At 39.4% G+C, this 27,379-nt stretch overlaps 1 protein-coding gene across 1 annotated transcript in view; it reads left to right on the forward strand.

Moving 5' to 3' along the window:
* The first annotated feature begins 3,769 nt into the window (after positions 1–3,769).
* Positions 3,770–27,379, forward strand: part of LOC117487633 (protein FAM184A-like) — a 181,859-nt gene continuing 158,249 nt past the window's right edge. The window contains 1 exon segment of the mRNA XM_034136266.1: positions 3,770–4,402. Within this exon segment, the coding sequence (XP_033992157.1) occupies positions 4,241–4,402 (162 nt within the window). The 5' untranslated portion in view covers positions 3,770–4,240.

Raw genomic sequence — 27,379 nt, forward strand, 5'->3', positions numbered from 1 at the left:
TATATAACAGCCTCAGTTAACAGAAGAATACTGATACAAATGCAGTTTAATAGCCCGGCCTATGGGACCAAACATCCCTATAATTCAGACTCATTTCTCAAATTAAGCCTTATGGGTGATCAACTTTCGTAACCCTTTTGATGTGATGTACAAACTAGTAAGAATTACACCATGAGTGCAGTTATCTCTCTAAACAGATTCTGCTTTATATGCATTTAAACGTTAATTGTTATTTTGGGGAAACTGTGTTAGCTTCAGAAGCGTTGAGGTTGTTTCTGAAAATTGGACAGAGCTAGTCTTTATGCTAAACTAAGCTAAGCTAAGCTAAGCACTTCTCAGTTCCATCTCTGCAGAGACAAATCTAAGACATTTGAAGAAATACAATTATCCACTTCCTTGCCGAAGGGAAAAGTGATAGCGGTCCCATGAGGCAGTAATGCTTTTAAATTATGAAAAGTCAGAGGATTTACAAAATGACTTAAAATCTTCCATCTTCATCAACAAATATCTAAAACTATTTTTCATTGAAAGAAATCCAAAGTCGGTTGCTAGCATGGCTATAAGAAAGAGCTAACGTACAAAAGGAGTCTTAGCTCTAAGATGATTTTACAGAAGTGTATCCTGCTGACCAGATAACATCTTGTCAGTCATCGGCTTGTACTTCTCTTTGTCCCTGAATGTTTTATTCTGTGTATAAGCTGGGGCTTTGTAGGTCTTGGTGGTAAATGATTGTAGATGCAGGGATTTGTCTGAGCTCATTGATGCTCCCTGCTACGGCCGTGGGTATCTGCATATAAACCAACAACTGAGCCAGTGTGATAACCTTGTACGCTGTAATGAATCATTTCAGCACCTGGGAGCTTAATCCCCCTATTGATGGACCTTCAGGCTGTTTTATTATTTTACCACATAATACATGCACTCTATGAATACTTACCAATGCTTCCTCCAATACCTAAACACATAACACTTTTAATTTTCTCTGTCTATTAAAGGTTTAAAGAGTTATTGACCCACAAAGCCTCACTGAACAGTGATCATGATGAAATGTGTGCACTGTGTATACTTGTACTTCTCACATTGTGAATCTTTAAAAAGAAATTAACCTTTTACTGAGCCCCTTAGTTATTTATTTTTTTAAACCAGAGCAGATTCACTACTCAAATTGTTAAGTCATTTTTGAAACAGTGGGCTGAAATAACATCTAGTAGCAGTAAGCCAGCTAATTTGGTTAGCATTAGCTTTGTGAGCTGGTTGAAAACACTGGCTTTAGTTTAAATGCTATAGTTACATCCGAAAAAATATATATAATATACCAACCCAGTCTCACGGCATTTCGTGTTATAGTCACGAAATTAATCTATTGATTTGTGTTCACCAACACTTTTTTCAAATTTGAAGGAAAAAGAGATAAAAAAAAATACAGATTTCAGTATTCTGACACAGAACGATTTTAGAAGCAATGTATTTCTATTGGTAGTATGTTTCGTGCTTGCACCAAATAATAACAAATTAGAAGGACATTTTTTTTTTTTTAAATACAGATTTCAGTATTCTGAGGCTCTGAGCCCCATTTCTTTTCCTCGCGGACGGCAAAAAAACTCCGACATTATACAATTTAAAATAAAAAGGTTAGGGTTAGGGTTAGGCTTAGGATAAGATATTGAGTAAGAAAATGTTTTTATGAACCACACAGCTTCTGGTATTCCAAGACCCGACTGGACAAAAAGACGTGGTGCAGGCACGAAACACACTACCAATAGAAATACATTGCTTTTAAAATCGTTCTGTGTGACACGAAAAAAATGCAAAAATCGTGTTGGTGAACATGAATCAATAGATTAAATACATTTCGTGACTATAACACGAAATGCCGTGAGACTGGGTTGAATATACAGTTATGCTTTATCGTATAACATTATGCTCTTGATAGCTGCCTACATGATATAATTTTAAAGGATTAAACCTTGGCTAGCATACAACCTATCATTATGAGTATGGTGGTTAGCCGGACATGCTAACAATGCAGCCAAATTTGAGGCAGGTAAATACACTTTTATCATGTCTGGGATTAGAGAAAACAATACTTTTAAATAAAGATACACTCTGCAGTGCCCAATCACAGTAACAGCATATTAAGACCTTTAGATCTTGCAAAATAAATTGAATATTAATGTTTTTAAAAGGCTAAAGCTCTTGGTTTCAGGTGTAATACATTTGGAAAAACGAAGAAAGAAGAAATGTCCTCTAAATATTATGAACTGATTAAATACAATTAATCAGTTCCTAACCAGCATGGAATTGCATAATCAAGGCTCTCAGGAATACATACGCTCCTGAAAGATTGCCAGGCAATTAGGCATGAAAAAAGCTTTCAATATCAACATTTTAGCTGTGATATAAGAAAAAAATAGCTTGTCAACTCGGGGAAAATAACCGAACATGACAGCACTATTAGGTGTAAAAATCGAACTTCCCCTGTTTCATTTTTTAAAAGCTTACTACCCAGACTTTACAATTCGACAGCCAGGACAACCGTGACATGCCTATAAAGGAGGGGATAATAGAAATGGTATCTCTGAGAAGTGAGCCCCTGGGGATAAGTCATTCATGATCTCAATACCGTCTTGGTTCTACAATTTAAATTGACACCAGAACTTTTACTTTTTTTTCCTGTCAGGCTTTTCAACAGACAAACTATTAAATATAAAGTGTGTCGGGTAAAGTTGCAGACAAATCAAAAATATGTAAAAACGACAACAATGTTTTATAATCATATTGAAACCTGTGTTTTCATTGTATGTATGTATTTTGTATTTATTTTCTTAATCTATTATGTAACTGGTATTTCACTTGTTGAATTGTTGTTGTCACAGCACATCGATGGTGAAAGTGATGTGATTTATAAACACAAATTAATGGTTGTAAATCCACATCATTAAACAAATTAAATCCAGATGACTCAAACTAATTATGTATATAGGTGAGAGTTTGCATGTTCTCTCAACCTTCATAGGGGCTTTTATTTGAAGAAATGCAATGTCATGTAGTCCATCAACATTGGGGGTTGACCTGCCAGGGGTCAAAAATCTATTTAAAAGAAAAAAAATGTACACAATAATGCCTAATTGTGTTTTCTTTTTTTCTTATTTCACTGTTTGTAATGGAAGATATTACGGGTTAATAAATTAAAAACATGATAACATAAATAATGTATGCATAACTATATTAAATCAAGTCCAGACATTGTTGGCAAGGTTCAGAACAAATATTTAATGTATATTTCCATATTTACAAATCAACTTCTGATCCTATATTATTCTCTCCTGTCATCTTTTTTCATAACACTTACCACAAATATCAAAATCAACCGTTATATATGAGATTAAACACTATTATATTATAGTTTTTTTCACTTTTCACATTTAAAAGTAACGATAGACTGACAGTTCAGTGTATGACATTGCTTGTTAACAATGTGGTATTTTTTTTATACGTATATTTAATCAATACATTGACGTAGATATGACCCCGCATATTAGTTAATTTCCCCCTAATTGTTATTTAAATTATAATCCCAATATTTGCAGCCAACCCCCGCCCCTTGAACGTCACACTTCGCTTTCACCACATTCGCAGGATCGCTCACACGTCAATGTTTTGATTTTTCCCACACCACCTGAAGGCAGCGCTGCTCCCATCCTACGTGAATGCAGCATAAACTGTTGAGGTGATCCATGGCAACAGAGAAGCCAGCCCTACACACACATATACACACACCTCAAATCTCTACACACTCTCCGTCAATGTAGCCGGAATGCAGCGAGGAGGAATCACTCTTAACGGATAGAAAAAACATCCAGCATCAAGGTGACCGACCGGGAGCCTGTCAGTCAGCTGCCCCGAAAACAAGCTCCACATCCCGGCAGGTGACAGCAGACAGGACCGCTGCAAACGGACGCTTTTTGTCCACGGACAAGATGGTAGTAGCAAACGTTTCTGAGGCTTAAAAACCTGAAAAATCACCTTTTGGTGTATTATTATCCGGATGCAAGCAAAAATGAATCCTAATTTTAACACTTTGTGGGCTAAAAAGGCTTCATATATTTGATTTTTTTTTCAAAGTGTTGCCGGAAAAAAACGCACACTTGCTCCAGAGCTCTCCACTGGTTTCTACTGAGAGCCGTGCAGTTTAATATTGCAGTCCATATATCTCTTATCAGAAAGCATCATCGTGAAGATGGCGACTGGGTCGGGTTGGCAGCAGTATTACTGCCCTGCCGGTCAGGGGAAATTTAGTTCATCCACGGGAACCAGCATGTCGTTTCAGACTGGCATCGCCATGGAATATACCCAAGACCTGCACCTGAAGATGAGCAAGAAAATAGCACAGCTAACAAAGGTAAGGAGTGTTGAATGAGGCCTCAGTAGTGTATCACCCCTCAGGTTTAGACCCTTTAACTACCGTTCTGGTGTGAGAATGGAGCACCAAACTCCCTTAGGAATTTTTGCCAATTTAGTGTTTTATCTCCTATTGGTAAGAGTTCCCTAATGGGTATAACAATACATTCTATTAAGCCTACATTTCAAATGTATTTTTGTACTTTCGGCCTTCATTAAACCCCAAAAGCATTTATTTTCCATATTGAAATGATTCACTTTCACAATTGATTCACGCTTCCACACTGCTCACTAATGCTGTATTTAGTGTGGGAAATAAGAGCTGAACACTTGATTAAAGTTGGATTTTTTTATTAAAAAACATGCTGCTTGGTATTTAATTGAACGCCGAATCAACAAGAAGCTTCCATTTAATTGCAAAAATGTATTAATTGATATTACAAATGCATGGATTAAAGTAAAAAAGCAAAGATACCTTAAATGGGTAACATTCTCTACGGAGTTTGGCGCACATTCCTGTTTCCACTTGTAAAAATACATGCTTTGGAGGCATGAGCTGCCTGAAGGCAAACCCGGTTTGTTTCAAATGCTGCATCCATCAATATCGGGTCATTAGCCACGACAACAATCAGATCAGTCATTAATCACCTGTAGCAGCGCAGAGTGTGCTGGCATTTTGTTTTACTTGTTAATGTGGTTCTGGGGGCTTATACATAATTATGCAGCTAAATAAGGCACTTTCTCCAAACTTTGATCCTTCATGATGACAAGCATACTAGGAAATGAGACATAGATTGAACATAAGACTCAGGCTTGCTGATAACTGGGCATTTGATTATGCTGTTGCATTCATACAATTCCCTTTACTCCCTCCTTGTTTGCTTATTCGGAATATTTTATGATATGCCTTGCAATTCCCCTGTTGTTATGCCAGAGTGAATGTGTGTGGAATAAGAAATGTGTGCCTTTTGATGTACAATACTCTTAAATATTTATTCATACAGCATGCAGTTCTAGGAACACGTGTACTGTTTATATAGTAGATTCAGGAGCTCATTAACTGGAATAATCTCAGTTAAACATTTCATTTGCTTTGGCTCAGCTGATGGGGATGTACGCCGTCTGTACCTGTGTGCTTTCAAGGGCATTTCAAATGTTTTTTTGCCCCGAGGAGCGGTGCTTTCATCTCTCACTTTCCAAAATGACAGGGTTCAAACTTCTAACACAGCCTTTCCACCACATTCACCCCGGGTCAAAGCTTGTTTACGGTTCCAGTTTGTTATTATGGTGGAGCTGTATGGGTCTGACGGGCCTCGGGCTCACACAGGCTTCCAGGTGGCTTTTATGGAGAGGCCTTCTCTTTGCTACTGATACCTCAACTCGGTTACACTCTCCAAGGACTTGCTACTGACACCAATATAAGATGTGTGCTCTCGGTATTTCTCTTTGTTGCTGAAGAAGTGGAGGCTGAAAAAAAAAAATTCATAATTCAGCAGCCTCTGACTAGGTGTGTGCCGAGGTTTAGTGCAGTGTAGGCTCTTTTGAGTCACATTGAAATAGGGAAACACCTTTTTTTTAACGTTGTTAGCTTATTCTCCACACCATGGCATCCTGTATATCCACACCTGGATGCATACAACATCATTTGTTATTGTCAATGTAAAGGTATTTTTACTTTTTTAAGTAAGCATATTATGCAAAACCATTTGTACCAATACTGTTTTAAACAGTCATGCCCCGATGGCCTTGAGCCTTTTTAATTATGTAGCCGACTATGATTTGTTATTTCCAAGTTTGTAGTTTTTTGTGATTCCTATGCCTGAAATTCTTATTGAGATTTTTTGTAATAAATTAGGAATCAAAATAGTCCTCAAACAGTTGCATGTATTTAATTTATTTTGCAGAATCCAGTATAAACACAGTAAGAATTGCTTTGTTAACATCGGCTTGAATTCATTTGAAAAGTAAATATGTCTACAAAACACACACATTTTAAATGACTTTACCTCCATGGTAAAATAATTGTGTTTTTGCCACATTTTCACTTGGATATGTAGAGTTATTCAGACCTGCATGTTTCCGAAAGGTCACTTTGCAATGCCAAGCAACAACACCCCAAAAAAGGTTACAAAATAAAATCCCCTTTGGGAAATAATGCAAGAACATTACCTCACCGGCTGTGTTAAGTATGCAATATTAATGCACAATTAAGTTCTTCCACATTTCAGGTCATACCTTGAAAGGACAGGCCAAGCATGCATAAGCTTTTGTGGGCCTCTGCAAAGGATTACATGCATTACATCGTGAAATGTAAAACATCATCATACAGCGTTATAAAGCCGTGTAGAGAGCCTTGTTTCAGACTCAGATTTAGGGACATTTGCTGTGGCAATTGGATGAGTGCATCACAGATTACTTAAGTGCAGCTGTGTAGTACATCAAATAAATAATTGAATAATCCATCACAAAGCAAGATGAAGAATTTCAAGCATCGTGATTACAGTCCTCGTTCTCTCAGTATTTCCTTGATTATGACATCAGAATCAATTCGAAGCTGAGGTGAGCAGTATTTCCTGCTACCAAATCAAACAATAGAGCATTATTTTAACATGTCAAGTCACATGATTCACACACACTCCCACAGGCGTCACATCTGAGCCTCGTATCTCCCGTGCCTTGTTGTATTAATCCACAGCAGAATGGGCCGATAGCGTGGGGCCATCTGCTCACACTGACCGCTGATCTCCGTGGGCCAGAGCCGCATTCAGGAATAAATAGCAACCTTGAAATCTGTGTGAGCAGCTCTCTGACACATGACATGCTGAATGAAAGATGAGGCTCACTGGAGAGTGATTGCGGCATCTACATTTCTTATCTCATACTGACTGACTGGCCTACTTTAATCCTGAGTGTCTTTTTGTGTTCTCACTTTGCATTTTATTCCGATTGATCAAGATTAGCCTCCTTTTGAATTTTGACACTCTTATATTCTGAATTTCTTTTTCTTGTCTGTTTGACTGGACGCTGATTTATATTGATGATGTACTCTTGTACCCTAACCCTTTTAAATAAGACCTATTTTGCATATTTTCAGCTGTATATCAGTATGTAGTGTCTCTACTTTAAAGAGTCCTCTCCTGCTGATGTTCAGGTGTATATCAGTATGTAGTGTCTCTACTTTAAAGAGTTCTCTCCAGCTGATGTCCAGGTGTATATCAGTATGTAGTGTCTCCACTTTAAAGAGTCCTCTCCTGCTGATGTGCAGGTGTATATCAGTATGTAGTGTCTCTACTTTAAAGAGTCCTCTCCTGCTGATGTTCAGCTGTATATCAGTATGTAGTGTCTCTACTTTAAAGAGTCATCTCCTGCTGATGTTCAGGTGTATATCAGTATGTAGTGTCTCTACTTTAAAGAGTTCTCTCCTGCTGATGTTCAGGTGTATATCAGTATGTAGTGTCTCTACTTTAAAGAGTCATCTCCTGCTGATGTTCAGGTGTATATCAGTATGTAGTGTCTCTACTTTAAAGAGTCCTCTCCTGCTGATGTTCAGGTGTATATCAGTATGTAGTGTCTCTACTTTAAAGAGTCCTCTCCTGCTGATGTTCAGGTGTATATCAGTATGTAGTGTCTCTACTTTAAAGAGTCATCTCCTGCTGATGTTCAGGTGTATATCAGTATGTAGTGCCTCTACTTTAAAGAGTCCTCTCCTGCTGATGTTCAGGTGTATATCAGTATGTAGTGTCTCTACTTTAAAGAGTCCTCTCCTGCTGATGTTCAGGTGTATATCAGTATGTAGTGTCTCTACTTTAAAGAGTCCTCTCCTGCTGATGTTCAGGTGTATATCAGTATGTAGTGTCTCTACATGTCTCCATGCTTTAATGTTCAAAAAGCTCTTTATTTTTCTCATACTGCCTGTGCTGCTGCACCTCTTTTCACCCTCTGTCTGAAACCAGAGCCTAGTCTGCTCTGATTGGTTAGCTGGCCGGCTCTGCTATGATTGGTCAACCGCTTGGAGAATTCCCTCCCCTTTGCTAATTACGTACAATGTGTTGGAGCGCTAGCCAATAGTAGCCCCATTTGTACATATTGATGTCACTATGTTCCATAAGTAAACAAAGGAGTCCAATGGAAGTGTTTCAGGAGGGGGGGAGTGTGTGGGAGAGAAACTCCCTCTGGAGGGAACACAGAGATTTTAGCCTTTGCAGACCATTGACATGCACAATAACCTATATAACACACTACCGAAAAGGCAAACCCATAATAGCATAATTGGGCCACTTTCAAGAGAGTTCTCAGTTAATCTTTGACTCAGCTCTATAGACACTTTTACATGGACTTACATCGTCAGTAAATCAGTCGATGTCTGCTGTTCTCCTGTGGCATTGAACTTCACGATTGGTGATGCAAGACTTGTTTGCTGCTGCTGTTATTCAAGGCTTCTTGCAGTAATTTGTAATCCCATAAAGCTGCTTTCCGCCCCTTTGTAGAGTTCAGGCTCAGCAACCGTCATCATTTTTTGGAAAACCGTATTTCATAAGTTACACTCTCAGACGGTTTTTCCTTTTTTAATTTAATGTAGTGCCTCTGACAAAAAGGAGGCAATGAAGGGGGTTTTGCTGCTATGGCAACAAGTTTTATATAAATCATAATTCAGGGCAATGGCATGTAAGAAGTGGGCCGAGGAATTTTATATCGCTGAGCCTGATTTAAAATTCTGTCCTCAGTGAATCTGAAGTTTCTGGTTGTTGGTCAGAGCGTTTGCAGAGTATCATTTTGCATCTCCAGGGGAATGCCATAAAAAAGTATTACCTAGCCTGGTGTGTATGTCTGTTCATGTGTGTGTGTGTGTGTGTGTGTGTATCATCAGCCATGCCTGAGTGACTGTAGTGTCAGAGTGAGTCAGAAATAGACCTCTGAGATCTCCATGTATTTCTAGACGAAGCGATTGAAAGAGACAGAGATGGGGAAATACTAGTGTGTGTTTGTGTGAGTGTGTTTGCAAGTAATCATGTTGACGAATAGCCTGTTTAAAATAATATTTCTTAACAACAACACCTACTAATATCCTCCTGCCTGCCTTTTGAACATTTCTGCATTTCTAACAATTCTAATGATTTTGTGCAGCACACTGGGGAATCAGTTCTTCAAATAATGGGAGAATATGACAATTTTGGCTCATTGCGTCTGTGTAATGGCGGAAATCGCTGCTGAAAACATAAACAAATGTGCTGTCATCTCTTGGCCGCAACATTAAAGCCAAGATGCAGGCATATGTGTGTGTGTGTGTGTTGATGCCATAATCCAGGGGTGGTAGTGCAGTGATCTGTGTAGCTGGGGCAGGGTGAGAGAGCAGATGGTCCGAACAACATGATTCCAGACTTGGGAATAGAGTAGGGCTGTTAGGGATAAACCCTTCCTACTGCTCATTCAAAAGCAAAGCTATACTGGTTTAAAAAGTATAATATTAATATGTATGTTTTCTAATTCAAATGCAGAATTTCCTGACAAATCTGTCAATCAAATGAAACAATCGAGTATTCAGAACATGTGTTGTGACTTGTTCTTCTGGCAGAGTAGAAAACACCCCTACTACAGTTGCGGCTGTTAGTATTATCAGTCATAGTAATTCGTATCAGCTCAACATCTGTTAGAACAATTGCTCGGCTAAATGAAGACAACAAAGGGAAGCCTGGGTGATTAAAACCTTGATAATATCTGAAAGAAACGCACATTCTAAGCATACTCCCAAGTCACCGATTAGAAGCAGTTACTGGAATTTAGCTGTTGAGATGTCACTTCCTGTGTATTGAAAATGATTTATTTTTCACAGAGACACCTGGCATGTACCGTCGGACAAGTATGTGTGTGTGTGTGTGTGTGTGTGTAAAAGGTGTAGTGTGAGAGAGACGACAAAACATGCAGAGTGACATCCCATTATAAGCTGTTATGTATCACAGAAAACAGGAAGTGCCGAGTGGAGCGATTCTTTTCTGGAGGTGACGAACTGTAAAGATTGGCCCTCACAGCAGCTCGGAGTACAGGGCCATGAATTCAAACTTTGTTATCTCTGAATATAATTTCAGGAGAATGAAAACACAGAGGAGGGTGTGTGTGTGTGTGTGTGAATGGTACTGCCACTGCTGCAGGAGTACAGCTTATTAACCTCTGCAGGATGTTCCATCGCTGATTGTCACAATTCACTGTCAGATTTCATTAAGATACGCCCACACACTTACACGTACACTACACACACGTACGTACAGACACACTTACACAGACAGTGAGAAAAATATGGGTGAAAGGGAGGTGCACACTGGCTTCAAGCACTCTCCAGTCTGAATAAAACACTGCTGACATGCCTGTTGATTTACCCACATGCTCGGATGCTCACAGATACACACAGTGGCCTGCAGATTAGCGAGGTGTGTGTGTGTGTGATTTGATGAGTCATTCTTAATGTTTGACCTTGAATGTCTTCTTAGCCTTCGGACAGCCAGAAGCTACATCTGTGACGTTTCCTCTTAGTTGAAATAACAGGCAAAACAGAGGCTTCATTCAGAATAATTAGTTTGATAACTTTTGCTACGTTTATGCCTAGCACCCTTACTATTCTGGCCACTTAAAAACCCCTACAATTATGCCTTTTTTTTAAATGCAGCTGCTTTTTTTGTTATTGCAAACTCCAGGGTTTTTGTCAAGGTTGGCAGAAAAAATAACTTTTGGAACCAATACTGCAGACACTCACGTTTATTTCTTGATTAGGACTTGATGTATCCTTCCCTGATTAGGAACGCCCATAGCACTTTAGTGGAAGAAAACAAACATTAGCGTTGATTTCTGTGCTACCAGTTGTTAATTCAACCTTGACAACGGAGCGCATGCATTGATGACATTGTTGTCTATGCTATTGCTGTTGTGCAGTTAAATTAAAGAGCAACGCCGATGCTCGATTGGCTGATATGTGTGGCTGATTTATCAGACAAATATTCTTCTTTTGTCTTTGTGTAAAGTCTCCTGAGAGCCAGTCAGTTTGTCTTCCACCTCCAGTATGATGGAGGTTTGTCTGTAAACACAGCCAGTGTGTTTTTATTATTACCTTTTTATGAGAGGTCTGACCTGAGAACTCATTCCAGCGTGGTGTGGTGGGATTGTACTCCACAGACTGTAAGAGCCGTAATGAAACCAGACTCAATGGTTCACCGAGTGACGACTATTAAAGCAGGTCTTTCAGGGCATGACATTACATTTATTGTGTCACAATATTACAAACTAGTGACGTAAATCCAACATTTCTTAGAATTTCTTTCACCCTCTGTCTGAAACCCAGTCTGTTCTGATTGGTTAGCTGGCCGGCTCTGTTGTGATTGGTCAACCGATAAGACATGTCTCGCTCTTATCACGTACAATGTGTTGGAGAGCTAGCCTATAGAGTGTTGCATAGTGATAAACAAAGAAGTCCAATGGAGGTGTTTCAGGCAGGGGGGGGGGGGGGGAGGAGGAAAGAGTGTGTGTGTGGGAGAGAAACCCCCTGATCTTTGGGATTTTAGCCTTTGCAGACCATTTACATGCATACAACCTATATAACACACTACAGTTAAACCCCAAAAACCATAATAGCGCCGCTTTATGTTGAACCAGTGATGCATAACTTTAGTAGACACTGTCTCTTTATGTGCGTCCCTGACCTTTTTATTTTAACTACATTAAATAAAAATAGTTAGTGCTAAAAAGACTGCCCTGTCAAACCCCTTCTGGTCGTTAAGCAGTTTCAGGTTTATATGGAGTCAGACAAACAGGAAGACACAAGAAGCTGATCCTGTCATTTGTATTCCTCCAACAGGAGCCCTCAGGTGTTTTAACACCTGTCTGCTCCTCTTCCTCCTCTCCCTCCTTACTTTGTGTTCATGGCTTTTCAGCAGAGGGGGAGGAATCAGTCTCAGCTCGGTGAGGTTTCAGCTTGTTCAAACAAAAGGATTTTTTCTTAATGGACCGGCTGTGTGGTCGCTCTGCACAGGATTGTTGAAATGTGAAGGCTTTCAGGTGATGTAACAGTCCTTCTGGTGGCCGTATTGAAAGACAGGAGCTTGTGGGCGACAGCGGCTGCACAGAGTTGTGTTTGTAGATACGTTGAATCGGAAGCAGAAGATTGTTTGACCATTGCTTAATTCTGCATACTTTTGACCAATCCACGAATCTGATTTAGTGCTAAAATAAAGCTTCTACAATGTTTTTAGCAGTGTAAAAATGCTATTTAATTGGCAACGATTTACTATTTTTAATGTTTATTTGATTATCTTTGCTTTTTAATGACTGATTTTAAATGCCATTTTCTGAATGTCTTTCATTTTTTGTAAAGCACTTTGAATTGCCTTGTGTTGAAAGGTGCTATATAAATAAACTTGCCTTGCCTTGCCTTGCCTATTCTGTTACCACTAGATTTCTAGAAAAATATCTAAAACACATTACGAACTAAAAACAGCATGTTGGGATGAGTTTTATTTAATAAGCTTCTGATACATTTTTCATTATTCGCTCATATCTTGCTTGCATATTTCTGATTTATCTAACGATTCAAGCCGTATTAGAAGACGACAAAACAGCCTACATGAAGGGGGAAATGCAAGGAAGCAGCAATTTGCATACGGCTGCATATGGTCGGCAGAAAAACTCATATGTAATTCATCATTAATGACAACTTTGGGCCAGCTCTCTCCTATCCTCGCCTCATTAATTTTTACATCCAACCAATACATGTTTATTTCATCCAAGGAGCGCACTATGTCTGTCCATCAGATAGCAAGGTCTTACTGTAATGTTGACCTCTAGATTTATAAAACCCTCTAAGTATGTACAGGTATTCACACTCAATACCTTCAGTGGGTGAATATGTGAGTCAGCCATAAAAGAAATAACGATTTTGACCAAAGCCACTGCAAAGTCTAGACTGGCAAACTTGACAGCAGCCCACACAACTAGAAAACAAATCTTTCTGGCAGACGATTTCTACGGCTCACATCAGTATCGTGGATGCTAAAGTCTGTTTCGACTTTCTCTTCTTTTCCTGCCAGCAGTATGCTCACCAGGGACCAGTCTACTATTGGTTTTTCGTGATGGGAGAGTCAGAGAAAGACCCCTTTTTGTATCATTATCAAGAGCTCTATTCAGAGGGGTTATAAGACTCAGGAACACCTATAGCTACAAACAGTGGCTTTAACGTTAGCATCTGCTGAGCAAGGTGGAACAAGTCATTAATCTGCTCAGCAGGATCTACTCGTCACAGTTTACTGAATGTGTTTACTACTTTCCACTGTTTACAACTTAACTGTTGACCTTTCTAATACATTACATTTTAAGGTGATGCATTTTATAGGTTTATTAGACAGCTAGAGTAGGCTTTGCTGCCATAAAAAACAACTATATATTAGAAATACTATACTATACAGTTCACTCACTTGAACAATTGGTGGGTTTAAACAAAAGGTGCTATCTTCTCAGTTGTTTAACAGATCTAAATACCTGGAATTAAAAGCTGAAATACTGACCTTTTGTCTCTTTTGATGTCAAACCTAATTTTTTTCAGTGTACAGCAAAAATAAAGCAATTGGCCTCGCTGTTCCAATAGTTTTGGAGGGGACTGTATATATAAATACATCCATACAATGCAGTAGTTGTAATTATGTATTTAATGCAATCTTCCATTCTGAAGGTCTCTCTCGTAAAATACACTTTTGATGTCAATGGGACCTAAAATGCGAGTAAAACACAAAATACTTCCAACACATTGTGTAATAAAATGCCCTGTGATAGGAATGGTAAATGGTTTGAGAGGGTGCTCACTGCAGAGCCATAACCTCTAGCTCCCCCTCTCTGGAGCTCTAGCTCCCCCTCTCTGGAGCTCTAGCTCCGCCTCTCTGGAGCTGTAGCTCCGCCTCTCTGGAGGTAGTGACGTTCGTCTTGCTCGTTGGCAGGAAGATACACAAAGCTGACACACGTTGAGGAGTCAGAAATAATTCAAAGAATCAACGTAATGTCAGTAAACTGAACTTTGCATGAGTGTGCAAGATACGGACAGTATTCTAATAAGATTAAGAATGGCAAGAATTAGCCAAATTAACGTTTACTAGCATTTGACGTCTTTGTGGCTATACTTGGGCTTCACACTATGTTACGTTAGCTCTTTTTTATTCCCTAACCCTAACCGTAACCCTAACCCTAAGGCAACGTCATTCCCTGTCCGCCGTTTTGTCAGCGTCACTAGAAGCCCAGAGAGGCGGAGCTAGAGCTCAAGAGAGGCGGAGCTAGAGGTGGTTATGGCTCTGCAGTGAGCACCACTTGAATAGTTTTGCTGAATTACAAAATATTCACACAGCGCAACTGTTTTAAATAATTGTTTCCAAGCTAATTAAACTTGACTGTTTAAGGCTCGCCAGCTATGCAGTAAACGTCTTTCTAAATTAGCACGGCAACAGGAATGTATCGTCTGCATTTTGAGACACTTTTTTGGCACCAATTTAGAGAATGCTGTGAGATGCCTTGACATTATTTATAATCATATTATCCAAGTGGGTTGATGGCTGGTTATTTAGTCTTTCTTTCTTTCAGCTCTTACTTGCTCTTTCTTTTATTTAGCCCAATACCATGCCCATCTTGGCTCTTTCTCCACTTGGCAGGTCTGTTTACTCCTCTCTCCTTCACGGCCTCTCTCCATTTCTGTGTTTATCGCTCCGTCCTTCCCTCTAGCTAAAGGACATCCAAACAACAGCAGGGCTCACTATGACTTCACCCAGCCTCTGGTCTGTCTTTCCATTAAGATAAGATGAAACTCATCCCTGAGGGTGTATTTAGGCCACTATATAACGGCAAAGAGCGACAGGAAACCGCACAGGAAAATATAAATAGTTATAGGAGAATAACTGCAACACTTGTATTATAGACGACAGCTTGTGTAAACTAAATATATCCTGTGTGGCTTAGACATTTTAAATGTTGAGATACTGGAAGTGGAAAATAAAAATGAAAGCCTCATACTCGCTCCAGTTTCTTACATTGCCATGGAGACACCATCGTTTTTGGCTGCCATTAGTCAAGCCAAGAAATAAGTTGTTTGTGCAAAATGTGTTTTAAGATAAAAACCCATCTCTATTAATTGAACAAAAACAGCACTTCAGCTTGTTTTAAATCACATTGGGAAATCCCTGACCTTGGACTGACTCCATTAGATGGATTATAGTAGAAACGGAGGATGCGCTGATAGGAACTTGAAAATAGGTCGTTATAACTCACTCGGGTAATGCGGACTATTACCCAGATATCTATTTATCCACACAGCCCTCTGACCTGTCGTCACCCTGAGTGGCTGACTGCTTGACAACTGCATGACTCAGCATTCCTCCTTTAAGACCAATGGGTTCACTGCGTGGTGGTTTATGTCCAATCAATAAGGCTCATTCTCCACAAATGCCTACCTTGCTTATTTGTGCCTTACAGTAAGTTAGATGTTCCTCTGATTCATTTTTCTTCCGTGTCCCTGGATTTTTTTCTATTTCATAATGTACAGTGTGTTCCAGCATTACAGGCAGTCCAGTGTTGCTAGGTGTACAGTAAAGTATTGCATACATGTAAGGCATCCGTTTTGAAGAGGCCCTATTATGCATTTTAGTGTGTTTTATATAGGTTTTGTTAGGGCTGTGCAATTAATCGTATTTTAATCGCAATTACGATTTTGGCCTGCCACAATTACGAAAACAACATAATCGGGAAAAAAACAATTATTTTGCTTTGCTAGGTTGTGACAGTGCACTGCAACATATTTGATCAAATGTATTTGTATTTATCATATTTATATATGTTTAGTAGCTTGTTGAAGTGCGCTCCAAAATATTTGTTGATCTTGTTTATTGGTATTTATTATTTTGATATTATTTATTTAAATGTAGATATAAATGTATCATTTATTTTATTTATTTTTGTATTGGTTTTTCAGTTTAATTATACGTTCAGGGAAATCAACAGTTAAAAAGATACTGTTCAAATTATTATTTGTATTTAAAAGTTCAATAAATGGATGTTTTCAAAGTCATGAATAATCGTATTTAATAATCGTGATATCAATTATTGACCAAAATAATCGTGATTATGATTTTTGCCATAATCGCACAGCCCTAGGTTTTGTTGCATGTAAATGCCTCGATTTGACTTCCTTAACATAGTGACATCAGTAAAACTCCTGCTTCTATTGGCTAGCGCTCCAACACATTGTACCTGATATGCCAGCGGGACATTTTCGACACATCTCTAGGCGGTTGACCAATCACAGCAGAGCAGACCAGCTAGCCAATCAGAGCAGACTGGGCTCTGGTTTCAGACAGAAGGATTTCTCTTTTAATTGAGCAGCCACAGGCAATAATTTAATGTGAAAACCCGCCTGTCTTATCAGCCTAATCACGTAAGGCTGCAACAAAGGAGAACATCCCAGCGTCAGTAACCAGGGAGCTGTAGCTTCACCCTATTTGTCTAAATGAAATGATGTTGTTGATATGGGCACCTCGTTGCACAGAGGAGCTGACAAACCAAAACCAGAATCACACAGGGCGGAACATTCAGCTCTCTCTCTCTCTCTGTGTTCAAAACACTTGTATATATTCTGCCTACAGCCCAATCAGCCATGAAGCTGCAGCTGTGCCTCTGCTTGTTATCCTGATGTCAACTGATGTCGAAGGAACTACAACTCAGTTTTTGTGCAGACGACATTAAGGATTACTGAGTATTTCATGACTTCCTTAAGGACACGTTACTGAAGAGACTGCAGACTCATGCTGGCTGGATAGCAGCACTGCTATCTGATATGATAAAGAAGGCAGAAACCAATTATAACTGGTTGTTTGTGAGCTGTTGTTTCTAACCAACACAATAAAAAGAGTCACTGAGGAATATAATTGACTGTTTTGTCCTATTTTTTGTTGGATTTGGTTGCTGGTTATTTATCCTTACAATTTAATCTGGATTTGAGAAGATGTTGTTAGTTATATTATATTATTTATCAGGTCAAAAGGTGTATGGAATACTGTAGCTATGAGTAAGTCTTTCTTAAGATTTTGGTTCATCAAGTACTTTTAGTTCCTTTTAACTTTTATTCAATCTTTTCTATTTCAATCTACGTTCTTCACCTTTTTATAACATGCTAAAAATGTGTAAAAAACCCTGACTTAAATACAATTTTATGTTTAAAAATACATACCTACGCATATGTACAGATTATATACCCTCCAATATTATAGGATTAGAGTGCTAACCCTAAACCCTAGAGAGTGCATCCAGAACTAGGGATGGGAATTTGAAAGCAAATGTATATTCGAATATTCGTCCCCCAAAGAAACGGTTAACCGATTAACCGAAATGTACATATCCTATAAAAAAAAAAAAAAAAATGTGGGAAAAATGTTGACAAAAATAAATAAATAATTAATTTTGAAAAATAAATAAATACATGTTCAAATAAGTATAGAAACCAAAGTCAAATGTATTGAACTGGTGATCACAGTTTGAACAGTTGACAGCTATAGGCCTACAGCTTTCATGCTTAAAACATAACTTGGTTTTTAAATGAAAGAGGGATCATACACGAACAACATAACGGGTTAGGGTAACGTAACCCTATCACAACAGAGATCAACAACCTGTAACAGGGCCTATGCACAGAATGCAGCTATTCAATACTCATTCTTGTTTAAGAATATGAGCATGTCTACTCAGCGGAGAGGCGGGTGCAGAGGCGATTCACAATCAGGCCAGCTGTAGAGAAGACCCTCTCAGCTGGAATTTGGGCAGAAGATGAGGTTTGAGTCTGCGTGATCTGCGTGTAGGGAGGGGCAGCAGCCATATCATTAGCTAGAACTAGCTAGATCTGATGGATTTGGACATAAACGTGAGTGAAGTATAACCGGATGTGAGAGAGAGATCATCACCTGCAGCTCTGCCCGCTGTGAGGGACCGGTGAGCGGAGCAAAACACACCTTTGGACCTAACACATTTAGCTATGGCACTGTCGTATACATTGAATTATTCCATTTGATAATATGTAATCAACTTAGGCACCCCTCCCAAAAAAATATATATATATATTCTCATATTCGAAAACCTGAATAATTTAGAATATTCGATTAATCGTTCCCATCCCTATCCAGAACCCATTCATTATACTATCCAACTTCATGGCTAATAAACAGTAACCCTGTACTGACTTTGAAGGTTTTATTCAAAGTTTGTAGTTAAGAAAATTAAAGTTCTGCCGGGTTTTTCATGTAAACAGAAACTGATCTTGTGAAATGAAAGATAAACACCTTCACACAGCTCTCAGATTCACTGATTGAATTTAATGGACGTTCAATAATGTTAAATCCAATCTCCAGCTATCTGCATCACACAGCTGTAGCCTTTTAATTGTTCCTCGTGAAATCGTTGCTGGGATTGCTCACAGCAGACTCAAACTGAAAGTTAGATTTAATTACAATTGGGCAGGACAGTGGAAAAACTCTTGTTCTTTTGTTAAAGTCAATCAATCAGTGCTTAGTTAAAATGTAAGGAATGAATAGGGTAGTTTGATAGAGTATTACACGCATTGTGGTTTCTCAGTGGTGTGAAGAGAAGGCTGAGAGAGGTAGACGGTATAGACAATATCAGCATCTGAAATGTTTGATAAGGTTAGCTTTATTGTTACTAGAGAACGGATTTTCATCATCGCATAGCATCCGTTTTCATGCACTGGCTGGCAGGTGAAAAACTACAAATGATATAACCTAACCATCCAGTAAAAATAATTATGTAATTTAAATATAAACTCTAAAGTCTGAAATTGGCTGTCATGGCTTTAGTGGAGTGGAGTGTGAGTCAAGTTATCGTCTGAATCAATGAATGAACCATTTTCGAGCCATAATTGTTCAAATAAAACCAATTTCTAGCGTAGAAATTGTGAGGATTTGCTACTTCCCTTTGTCTAATGTTTATTTTAAACTGAATGTCTTTGGATTTTGAATAGTTTGTTGGGAAAGGCAAGCTATTTGGAAACCTCCCCTTGGGATCTAGGAAATTCTAACAAGCATTTTCACCATGTTCTGGCATTTTATTGACAACACGGTTTGATAAATTGAGAAAATCCTTAGCATTGGTCTGTTATGAGAAAATAAAAAACCTCTAAATTGACCAATCAGAATTGAGTATTCAACTCAGCCGTGTAATAAACAATAACTGAGCATCGCTAAAACCCTACAGGCTTCACAGTTGATTTTCTGAGCAAAAACAGTGAAATTGGTGGATCCTTTGAACTTTTTGCTCATGTAAGCAGTCAGAAATCCTTCATGCATTTGCCAAAAATTCAGATTTGGGCTGTCAGTTCCAGCACAGCCTGTGTCACTCTTGGTGGTAATGCTTCTAGCTTTCAGTCAACATAATATGTGCACTCGCAGCTCATTACGTCTGTAGCAGAATGTTGGAGCGGATCGTGTGAACGGCACAGCTCTCTGTGTTCTTGTTGGTATGACGGCTCTGCAGGTGAGCTCTAACTCTCTGCCCTTGTCTTTTCATCACTCCATTACACAGACGTGGACACACACATGCACACACAGCATCTCGGCCTTAATGCTGCTGCCAAGTGACGTGTTTTCGTGTGGAGATGGAGCATTTACGAGCGTATGTGCAAAATATACTAAGATGAGATGAGAAGTATTTTATTGATGCCAAGTTGGGAAATGTTTATGTTGAGGCAGCATAAAAAGATACGGCATTGTACAATACAATTAAAAGACAAGAAACATCTCAATAGCAATAAAATAGCATTAAAAAAATATAGAAAATATACATGTTGAATTACAAATGTACAGTGACAAAATATAAAGCAGGATATTACAGTATATATACATAAGTATGTGAGTAATGGAATATTAAATATTAGATTGGATATAAATATGAAATGTACAGTGTGATTTAGAGGGTTTACTCCCGTTTCGCCCCTTCCCGTGACACCCCCAATCTATTCCCTTTTCGCCCCTTCCCATTTTGCCCCCTGTCCCATGCAGCCCCAACAACAGCCTCTGATTCGTCAACAGACTTCATGCAATGCTTCATGGGATGCATCGTTAGATCTATAAACTCTAACCCTAAGACCCACGACCAAGCAAAACAAATATCATTTCTTATGTGGCCTAATGTAAAAAAAAGGGCAAATTGGGAAAGAGGCGAAATGGAGAAGGCGCGAAATGGAGAAGGGGCGAAATGGGAATAATTTAGGGGTAAATTGGGAAGGGGCAAAATGGAGAAGGGGCAAAATGGGAATAATTTAGGGGCAAATTGGGAAGGGGCAAAATGGGAAGACACCGGTTTAGAATCCAGTTGTCAAAGAAGCTATGGAGCAGATAGTTCTCTGCATGGTGATTTGTTTTATAGAGTGATTGCAGTGGGCAATGCTTTCCTGAATCGGTCCTTGTGAGGCTTGACGTTTTTGATTTAAATAGATTTCACTCATTTCCATTGCGTTTTTAAAAACCGACAAATTATGAGATCACACAGACGCACACAAACGCCCACGCACACCAAAACAGAGAGGCTGCAGGCTACAAGTGCTACAGAAACTGATGCCACGGCTAATGGCATTCATTGTGCTGTGACTGTGAGTGTGAGCGAAACAGAGGGGCATAGACAGGAAGAGAGAGAGGCTGAGCTATGATGTTCCCAGAGGGACCCGGTGCTATTCTTAACACTTTCTCCATAATGATCGTCTCATACATACATCACATCCACGCAGACTCCTAACAGCTTCTCCTGTGATGATGGCTCAAACCAACGTCTCCATCAGACCACATCCGGAGCCAGAGATCACACTGAAGCATTGTTCCCGAGGTTATAATGAATGTACTTTAATTGAAGGCGTATGAGACAGTAAGACATAGTTGTAAGACAAGGCAAGGCAAGTTTATTTATTCAGCACCTTTCAATACAAGGTAATTCAAAGGTACAGACTGCTATGAAAATTATGGGGGTTAAAAAACACCCATCTCTCCAAAACATATACAAGCAGTCCATTATCAGACGGGCAAAAAAAATTGTGTCTGATCCCACCCACATACTCCACCCAGAATTCCAGCTCCTACCTTCTGGTAGAAGATTCAGGGTTCCCAGGAGCAGGCTGAACCGCTATAAGCACTCATTCCTACCTATGTCCATTAAGCTTCTTAACATTCACATGAATTGAAATGTAGTCAAATGTAATGAAATGTACTTTTTAAATGTTGGCCATGAGGGTTGTGCAATAGGTCGCCATTGTCAGTATGTGCGTCTGTGTATTGTGTTTGTTCAAACGGTGTATGACTGATGATATGTGTATGTCTCTTAATGTCCACTATGTTTGTATATGTACATGTATGTGGAACTGCAGGACGGAGTCCAGAACAAATTTCCTTACGGGGACAATAAAGTATATCGTATCGTAAGTGCTTTACACAAATGAAAGACATTAAGAGCATTAAGAAACATATTATAAAATGGAATTTCAAAACACTCATTTAAAAGCAAAGATAATAAAACATGAATAACAAAGGTACATGAATTAAAGTGACAGTGCAGTGTGAGATACACACTTCTGAAATGTTTAGGTCTGACTCTCAATCATTGCTAACCTTTTAGTTAGGGAACAATTTGCTTAGGTATTCAACCTTTGACACAGTTCATCATTTTCTCCTCTCAATGTCTCCTTTCGCACGGCATAGTTCTCCAGCCTTGAGTATTGCTGCTATCTCTCTTAAGGAGGAGCAGCTTGGGCACATTGTTGTTGCCAGTCTATGACCGAGCCGCCATGAGGTAGTTTACTGTTCAGGGACGTAGGTTCCCTGGCGCACATTCTTTTCTATGGACGAGAGCTCTAGTTAGATTCAGGGTCCATATTTGTTTAGTCTCGCTGATGAAGAATGTTGATTATTACACTCCGAACTAGTTGAAACCTCGAGCTACAGAAAGAGTTCTTGGTTTGGCAACAGCTGTGTCAACTCGTGACACACCACCTGTCTTCTCCGGCCGTAACTCCAAATAAACCATCAGTGTTTGCCATCAAAGCTCCAGCTCTCCTCGTGTCTCTTTGAGTCCTGACTCTCCATTGCTACAGAAGTTTCTCCCACACTTTTAGCAGAAATAGTTTTCTTTGACCTCACTTTCTTTGTACTTTCTTTTTGAACTTATCCTTCAGTTATTTCAAGCGTTTCATGCTAAACGAACCCCCCTTTTGATTTGAATCTGCAACCCAATATTCAGAACATTCAACAGATCCTGGCCATATTTGTGTAGCATATACAATTCATTTGCTCCCAGACATTCATGTGGCTTGCTCGTTTTGTAGAGAATGACCTCTAGGTGTGCAGCTGTGAGCTACAGCATGACTTGGCAGAAAGCGATCACAGTTTTTAATGATTTTCACGCTCCAGCAGCCGACCTGGTGCTGACAAAGGAAAAGGAGAAGGCTGTAAATCAGACACACAGTGAGGGGGAGATCAGCCACTGAACCAGGCAATTCTGCCTTTGGCTTCAGCTCTATTGTAGTAGTAAAGTATGTACTAATACACGTGTTGGATATCATATCATAAAATAAGTCAACTGACAAAACAAGTACCCAAATGTGAGCCATAATAAAGTCAAACTATTTCGCAAATGAAGGAGAACAATGTTCTCTGTTATTGTGATTTGTATAAAGTATATTGTCAGTGATGTACAAATCATCATTAAAAGTACTTTTTTTGATAAATAAAATAAGAACATTTCAATTTAGGAAAGCAGTTTTTTTAATTCTGGCATTTGATTGGTTATTAGTTAACAGAAACTGCATATACATGGGACATGTGATATGGATATCTCAAGTACTACACATGTGATATCATTTCCATATCCCATTACATGCAAATAGTTTTAATGATCATTTTGAGCCATATCTCCCTATGCTGGTTTCTTTAATTACAAAATGCTTATGTGCTTGGACAAGTCCGGAGTTTCGAAATTGTCTTTTTCAATTTGCAACAAACTTTCTCACATGTAAAACAAGTTATGAGTTTCTAAAAAGATGCTTTATTCAAACCCTTAAGGATTTGCAGAGCTCAAAATCTGTATTCCAAATATTAAAACTTGTTTTTGTCTATGAAATGAAGCAGGCAACTGGAAATGTTTTATTCATTCTATACCTTTTCTATAACAGAAAGAATCCCAAATGCTCGAAAAAATAGTTTGGTAGGGTCCTTCATGGGACCTTGAAATGTTACGAGACAAAGTTGTGTGTTTTATAATCCATGAACTTTAATAAGAGGCTAGTATTGGATGTGTGTGTGTGTGTGTGTGTGTGTGTGTGTGTGTGTGTGTGTGTGTGTGTGTGTGTGTGTGTGTGTGTGTGTGTGTGTGTGTGTGTGTGTGTGTGTGTGTGTGTGTGTGTGTGTGTGTGTGTGTGTGTGTGTGTGTGTGTGTGTGTGTGTGTGTGTGTGTGTGTGTGTGTGTGTGTGTGTGTGTGTGTGTGTGTGTGTGTGTGTGTGTGTGTGTGTGTGTGTGTGTGTGTGTGTGTATGCTGTTGTTCGGTGTGTTGTGTGTGGTGTGTGTGGCTGTCGTGTGGTGGTTGTGTGGTGTGTGTGTGGGTGTGTGTGTGTGTGGTGTGTGTGTGTGGTGGGTGTGGTGTGTGTGTGTGTGTGTGTGTGTGTGTGTGTGTGTGTGTGTGTGTGTGTGTGTGTAAAAGGCCTTCAGTGTTAAATGTTGCAGTCCAGTCATTTCCACTGACACAGCATTCCCTGCAGACACAAGTGACAACTTTTAAGACAAGAGGGAGACATTAAGGACACAGAGAGGGACAGGGAGAGAAAGATTAGGACAGGATACAGATAAGATACGGCAAGTCATGAGTAAGCAGCAAAATGCAGTGTGTGTGAGTCTCTTTGGGGACAGTCACCCTCTATTTCACAGGAGGCTGGCTTGGTAGCAGGTGATGGAGTACTGTACGCCTCATCATTCAACAGCTGTGGACATTTATCCACACACACAAACACCCAAACCCAGGCATCTGAGTCTGAGGTCAGATTTGATCAAGCAGCCGTTGCAGAACCAGCCATGGTAAGTGTGTAAGTGTGTGTGCGATGCAACGCTGGATGGATGTGTTTGAAAGTGCTGTGTTGTGTTTAGCCTCTGGGCAGGGTCAGTGTCAGACAGGGTGAACCCATGCAGGAAGAGAGACAGCTGGAGAGGGATGCTCCATTGGACAAGCCGGCCACCACCTGGACACACGCACACGCACACGCACTAAAATATGAAAACAGAAACTAAGAGTGTCACTGGGTGTTTTGCCATTAACAGAACAATGCTATTATTCCTCTGAAATGTAAATGTTAGTAGGAGGTGAAGAGCTGGAGGGTGTGGAGGTCCCACTCAGAATAAAATCAGATCATTACTAAACTTGTGTGGGTGGGGAAATTGGCATTGCAAATTACATTGATAAAAGCAGCCGAGTATCGCAATGAATTAAGTGTCGTACGAGTTTTTGGCAAGTGCATGTAGAGGCATGCTTTGCAAGTAAGATAGTGGAGGTCGGGTGGGGGGGGGGGGTTGAGCATTCATCCAACTGTGGAAGACCCTAACCTTGTAAAAAAAACAAAAAATCCTGCCTTTTCAGTAAGCTATATTTCTGTAAACTTAACTAACCATTCTAAATTCAACATGTTTTATTTGCCATAGTCAAGCCCATATATTTTTTAATAAACCAGAAATGCAGATTTTAGCCTGTAGAAAATTAGATTTCCTTGTTTTTCTCAGTTTTCAATCATATTTGATTCTATTTTTGGGTTTAAGACTGACAAACAAGACATCTAATGACATCCCCTTGGACTTAAAGAAGCAAGAATGGACATTTCTCATTTTAAACGTTTTCTATATTTTTTAACATCCTTATCTTCATCTTCATTATCATTATTAATCAATTCACCTAGAAAATACTGTACGGATTAATTTCTACGTTCCTTGGAGGTCAGCAGAAGTAGCAGCAAGTTTTTGTATTCCTTTTTTCTGAGAATATGACTAATAAGCATAATGAACGCACATCTTTGAAATACCAACATGCTCCCCAAGTATTGTGCAAAAGGAAATATGGAAAGATGACCAACACTGAAACAAGACTCATACAAGAGACAAGACGTCACTGAACTTCATCTGCAGCTTTAGCTCAGCAATGACGACAACCTTCGAGAACCTGCTTCGGTGAAACAAATGTCCGTGCGGCAGAGGAACACAGCGACTGAGAGACGTTAGCCGACAACACAAGAGCCGAATGAGATCACATTATCACATCAGGCTGAAAGTGGATTAGAGAGCGAGAGATTGTAGCTCTGGGCCGCTGCTGCTGGTGACTCATCTGACCTGATTCTGAAGAGCATGAGAAACACAATGAAACACGCATCCGTCAGCTACCCGTCACCATATGTGGGATGTTATGCTTTCACATATGCTGTGCATCCTAACACTGATTAACATTATGTCAAAGGCGCTGTTTTTTCTTCTTTTTGTTCTACCTGTTTACATAATGGGCTTCATTGCGCAGTTTGTTAAATATAGCACTGATTTTACATAATGGAAGACTGTATGGAGCGGTCCAGGGATGACGTATTTACCCGGAAGTAAGCTGCGCATGGGTTCCCTCGACAACAAAGCAATGGGATTTCTCCATAGGATTCTGGAAAAGAGCTGGAAATAAGGTCTGTGGAAAACGAACCTGTTTGATAAATGTATGTTTTGTTCAGCCGGATAATCTCCACATGTCTACCCTACTTTTATAATTTTCAAATCATAAATCTAATCGCCAGAAGCAAAATGCTAACGTTATGCTATAAACGAACTACAGCCGAGTACAGCAGCACGACTTCAACGTCACGCCAACTTAAGATCCATATTCAAAACTACAGATTTGAAATGGTACAAGTTGAAGCGTTTGTTTGAACAGTCTGCAGGAGGCAGGTACTTGCTTTCAAGCAGAACAGGGCAAACAAACTTAGCGGGAGTGTTTACGTGTTCGGTGTAATGACGTACAATGGCCTCGACAACTTCTGTAGTCCTATTCAGCCACTTGGTAACAACCATCGTTTTTCAGACACGTAAACTCTTCAGAAATCACCAGTGGGGTCACTGCTGATGTGTTTAATGTCTTAGAACAAAACGTGATCCGTCTCTTCAATGTGTGTCAACCACAGACCTTATTTCCAGCTATTTTCCAAAATCCTATGGAGAGATCCCATTGGCTCTGAGACGAGGGAACAGGAAGTGGTAAAATGCGAACTCACTTCCGGGTTTTAGGACTCATTCCTGCACCACTCTATTCAGTGACATGGTTCACATCTGGGGTAGCTCTGTTAACCATTGGTGTGGTGTGGAATTAGGAGAGTCTGTGCTTGCTAGCTTGCTTCCACTAGCATCCGTAGTTTTGTAGATTTTCTCGAAGAAGTTCTCTTTTGAAAAACTAAACCATGTCTATGAAGTTTGAACAATATTGAAAGATAGACTGTTGTGTGTTACTAGTAGATTTGAACATCCTTGTAGTCTAGATGAAACATTGTTTTATTAGAATTGAACCACGATTATCTGTCGTAGTTCCCAGAGATTCATGCCTTTTCCACCAGACCCAAGCACTACAGGTAGCACTACTCTAAATTCATTATAATGAAGCCAAAAAACAGCACGTTGGATCGTAAAACAGAAGAAATGGTCATTAAAGGTCAAGCCTGATTGTGAAAGTTGCTAACTAGTGTCATACATTGTGTTTTAATAGCCTCAACTTGACTTGATCAAAGCTAATGTTTCTGCAAGACTATTTTTTTAACTAGACATCTTCACTGCTGGTAGAGAGGTGTATACTTCGGGAAACTCAGATGCTTGGACATATAGCTCCTGTGTTTCTTCTCATGTGTTTTATTTGGTTGAGATTTAA

The sequence above is a fragment of the Trematomus bernacchii genome, unplaced genomic scaffold (assembly GCF_902827165.1).
Source record: "Trematomus bernacchii unplaced genomic scaffold, fTreBer1.1, whole genome shotgun sequence".
Classification (NCBI taxonomy): domain Eukaryota; kingdom Metazoa; phylum Chordata; class Actinopteri; order Perciformes; family Nototheniidae; genus Trematomus; species Trematomus bernacchii.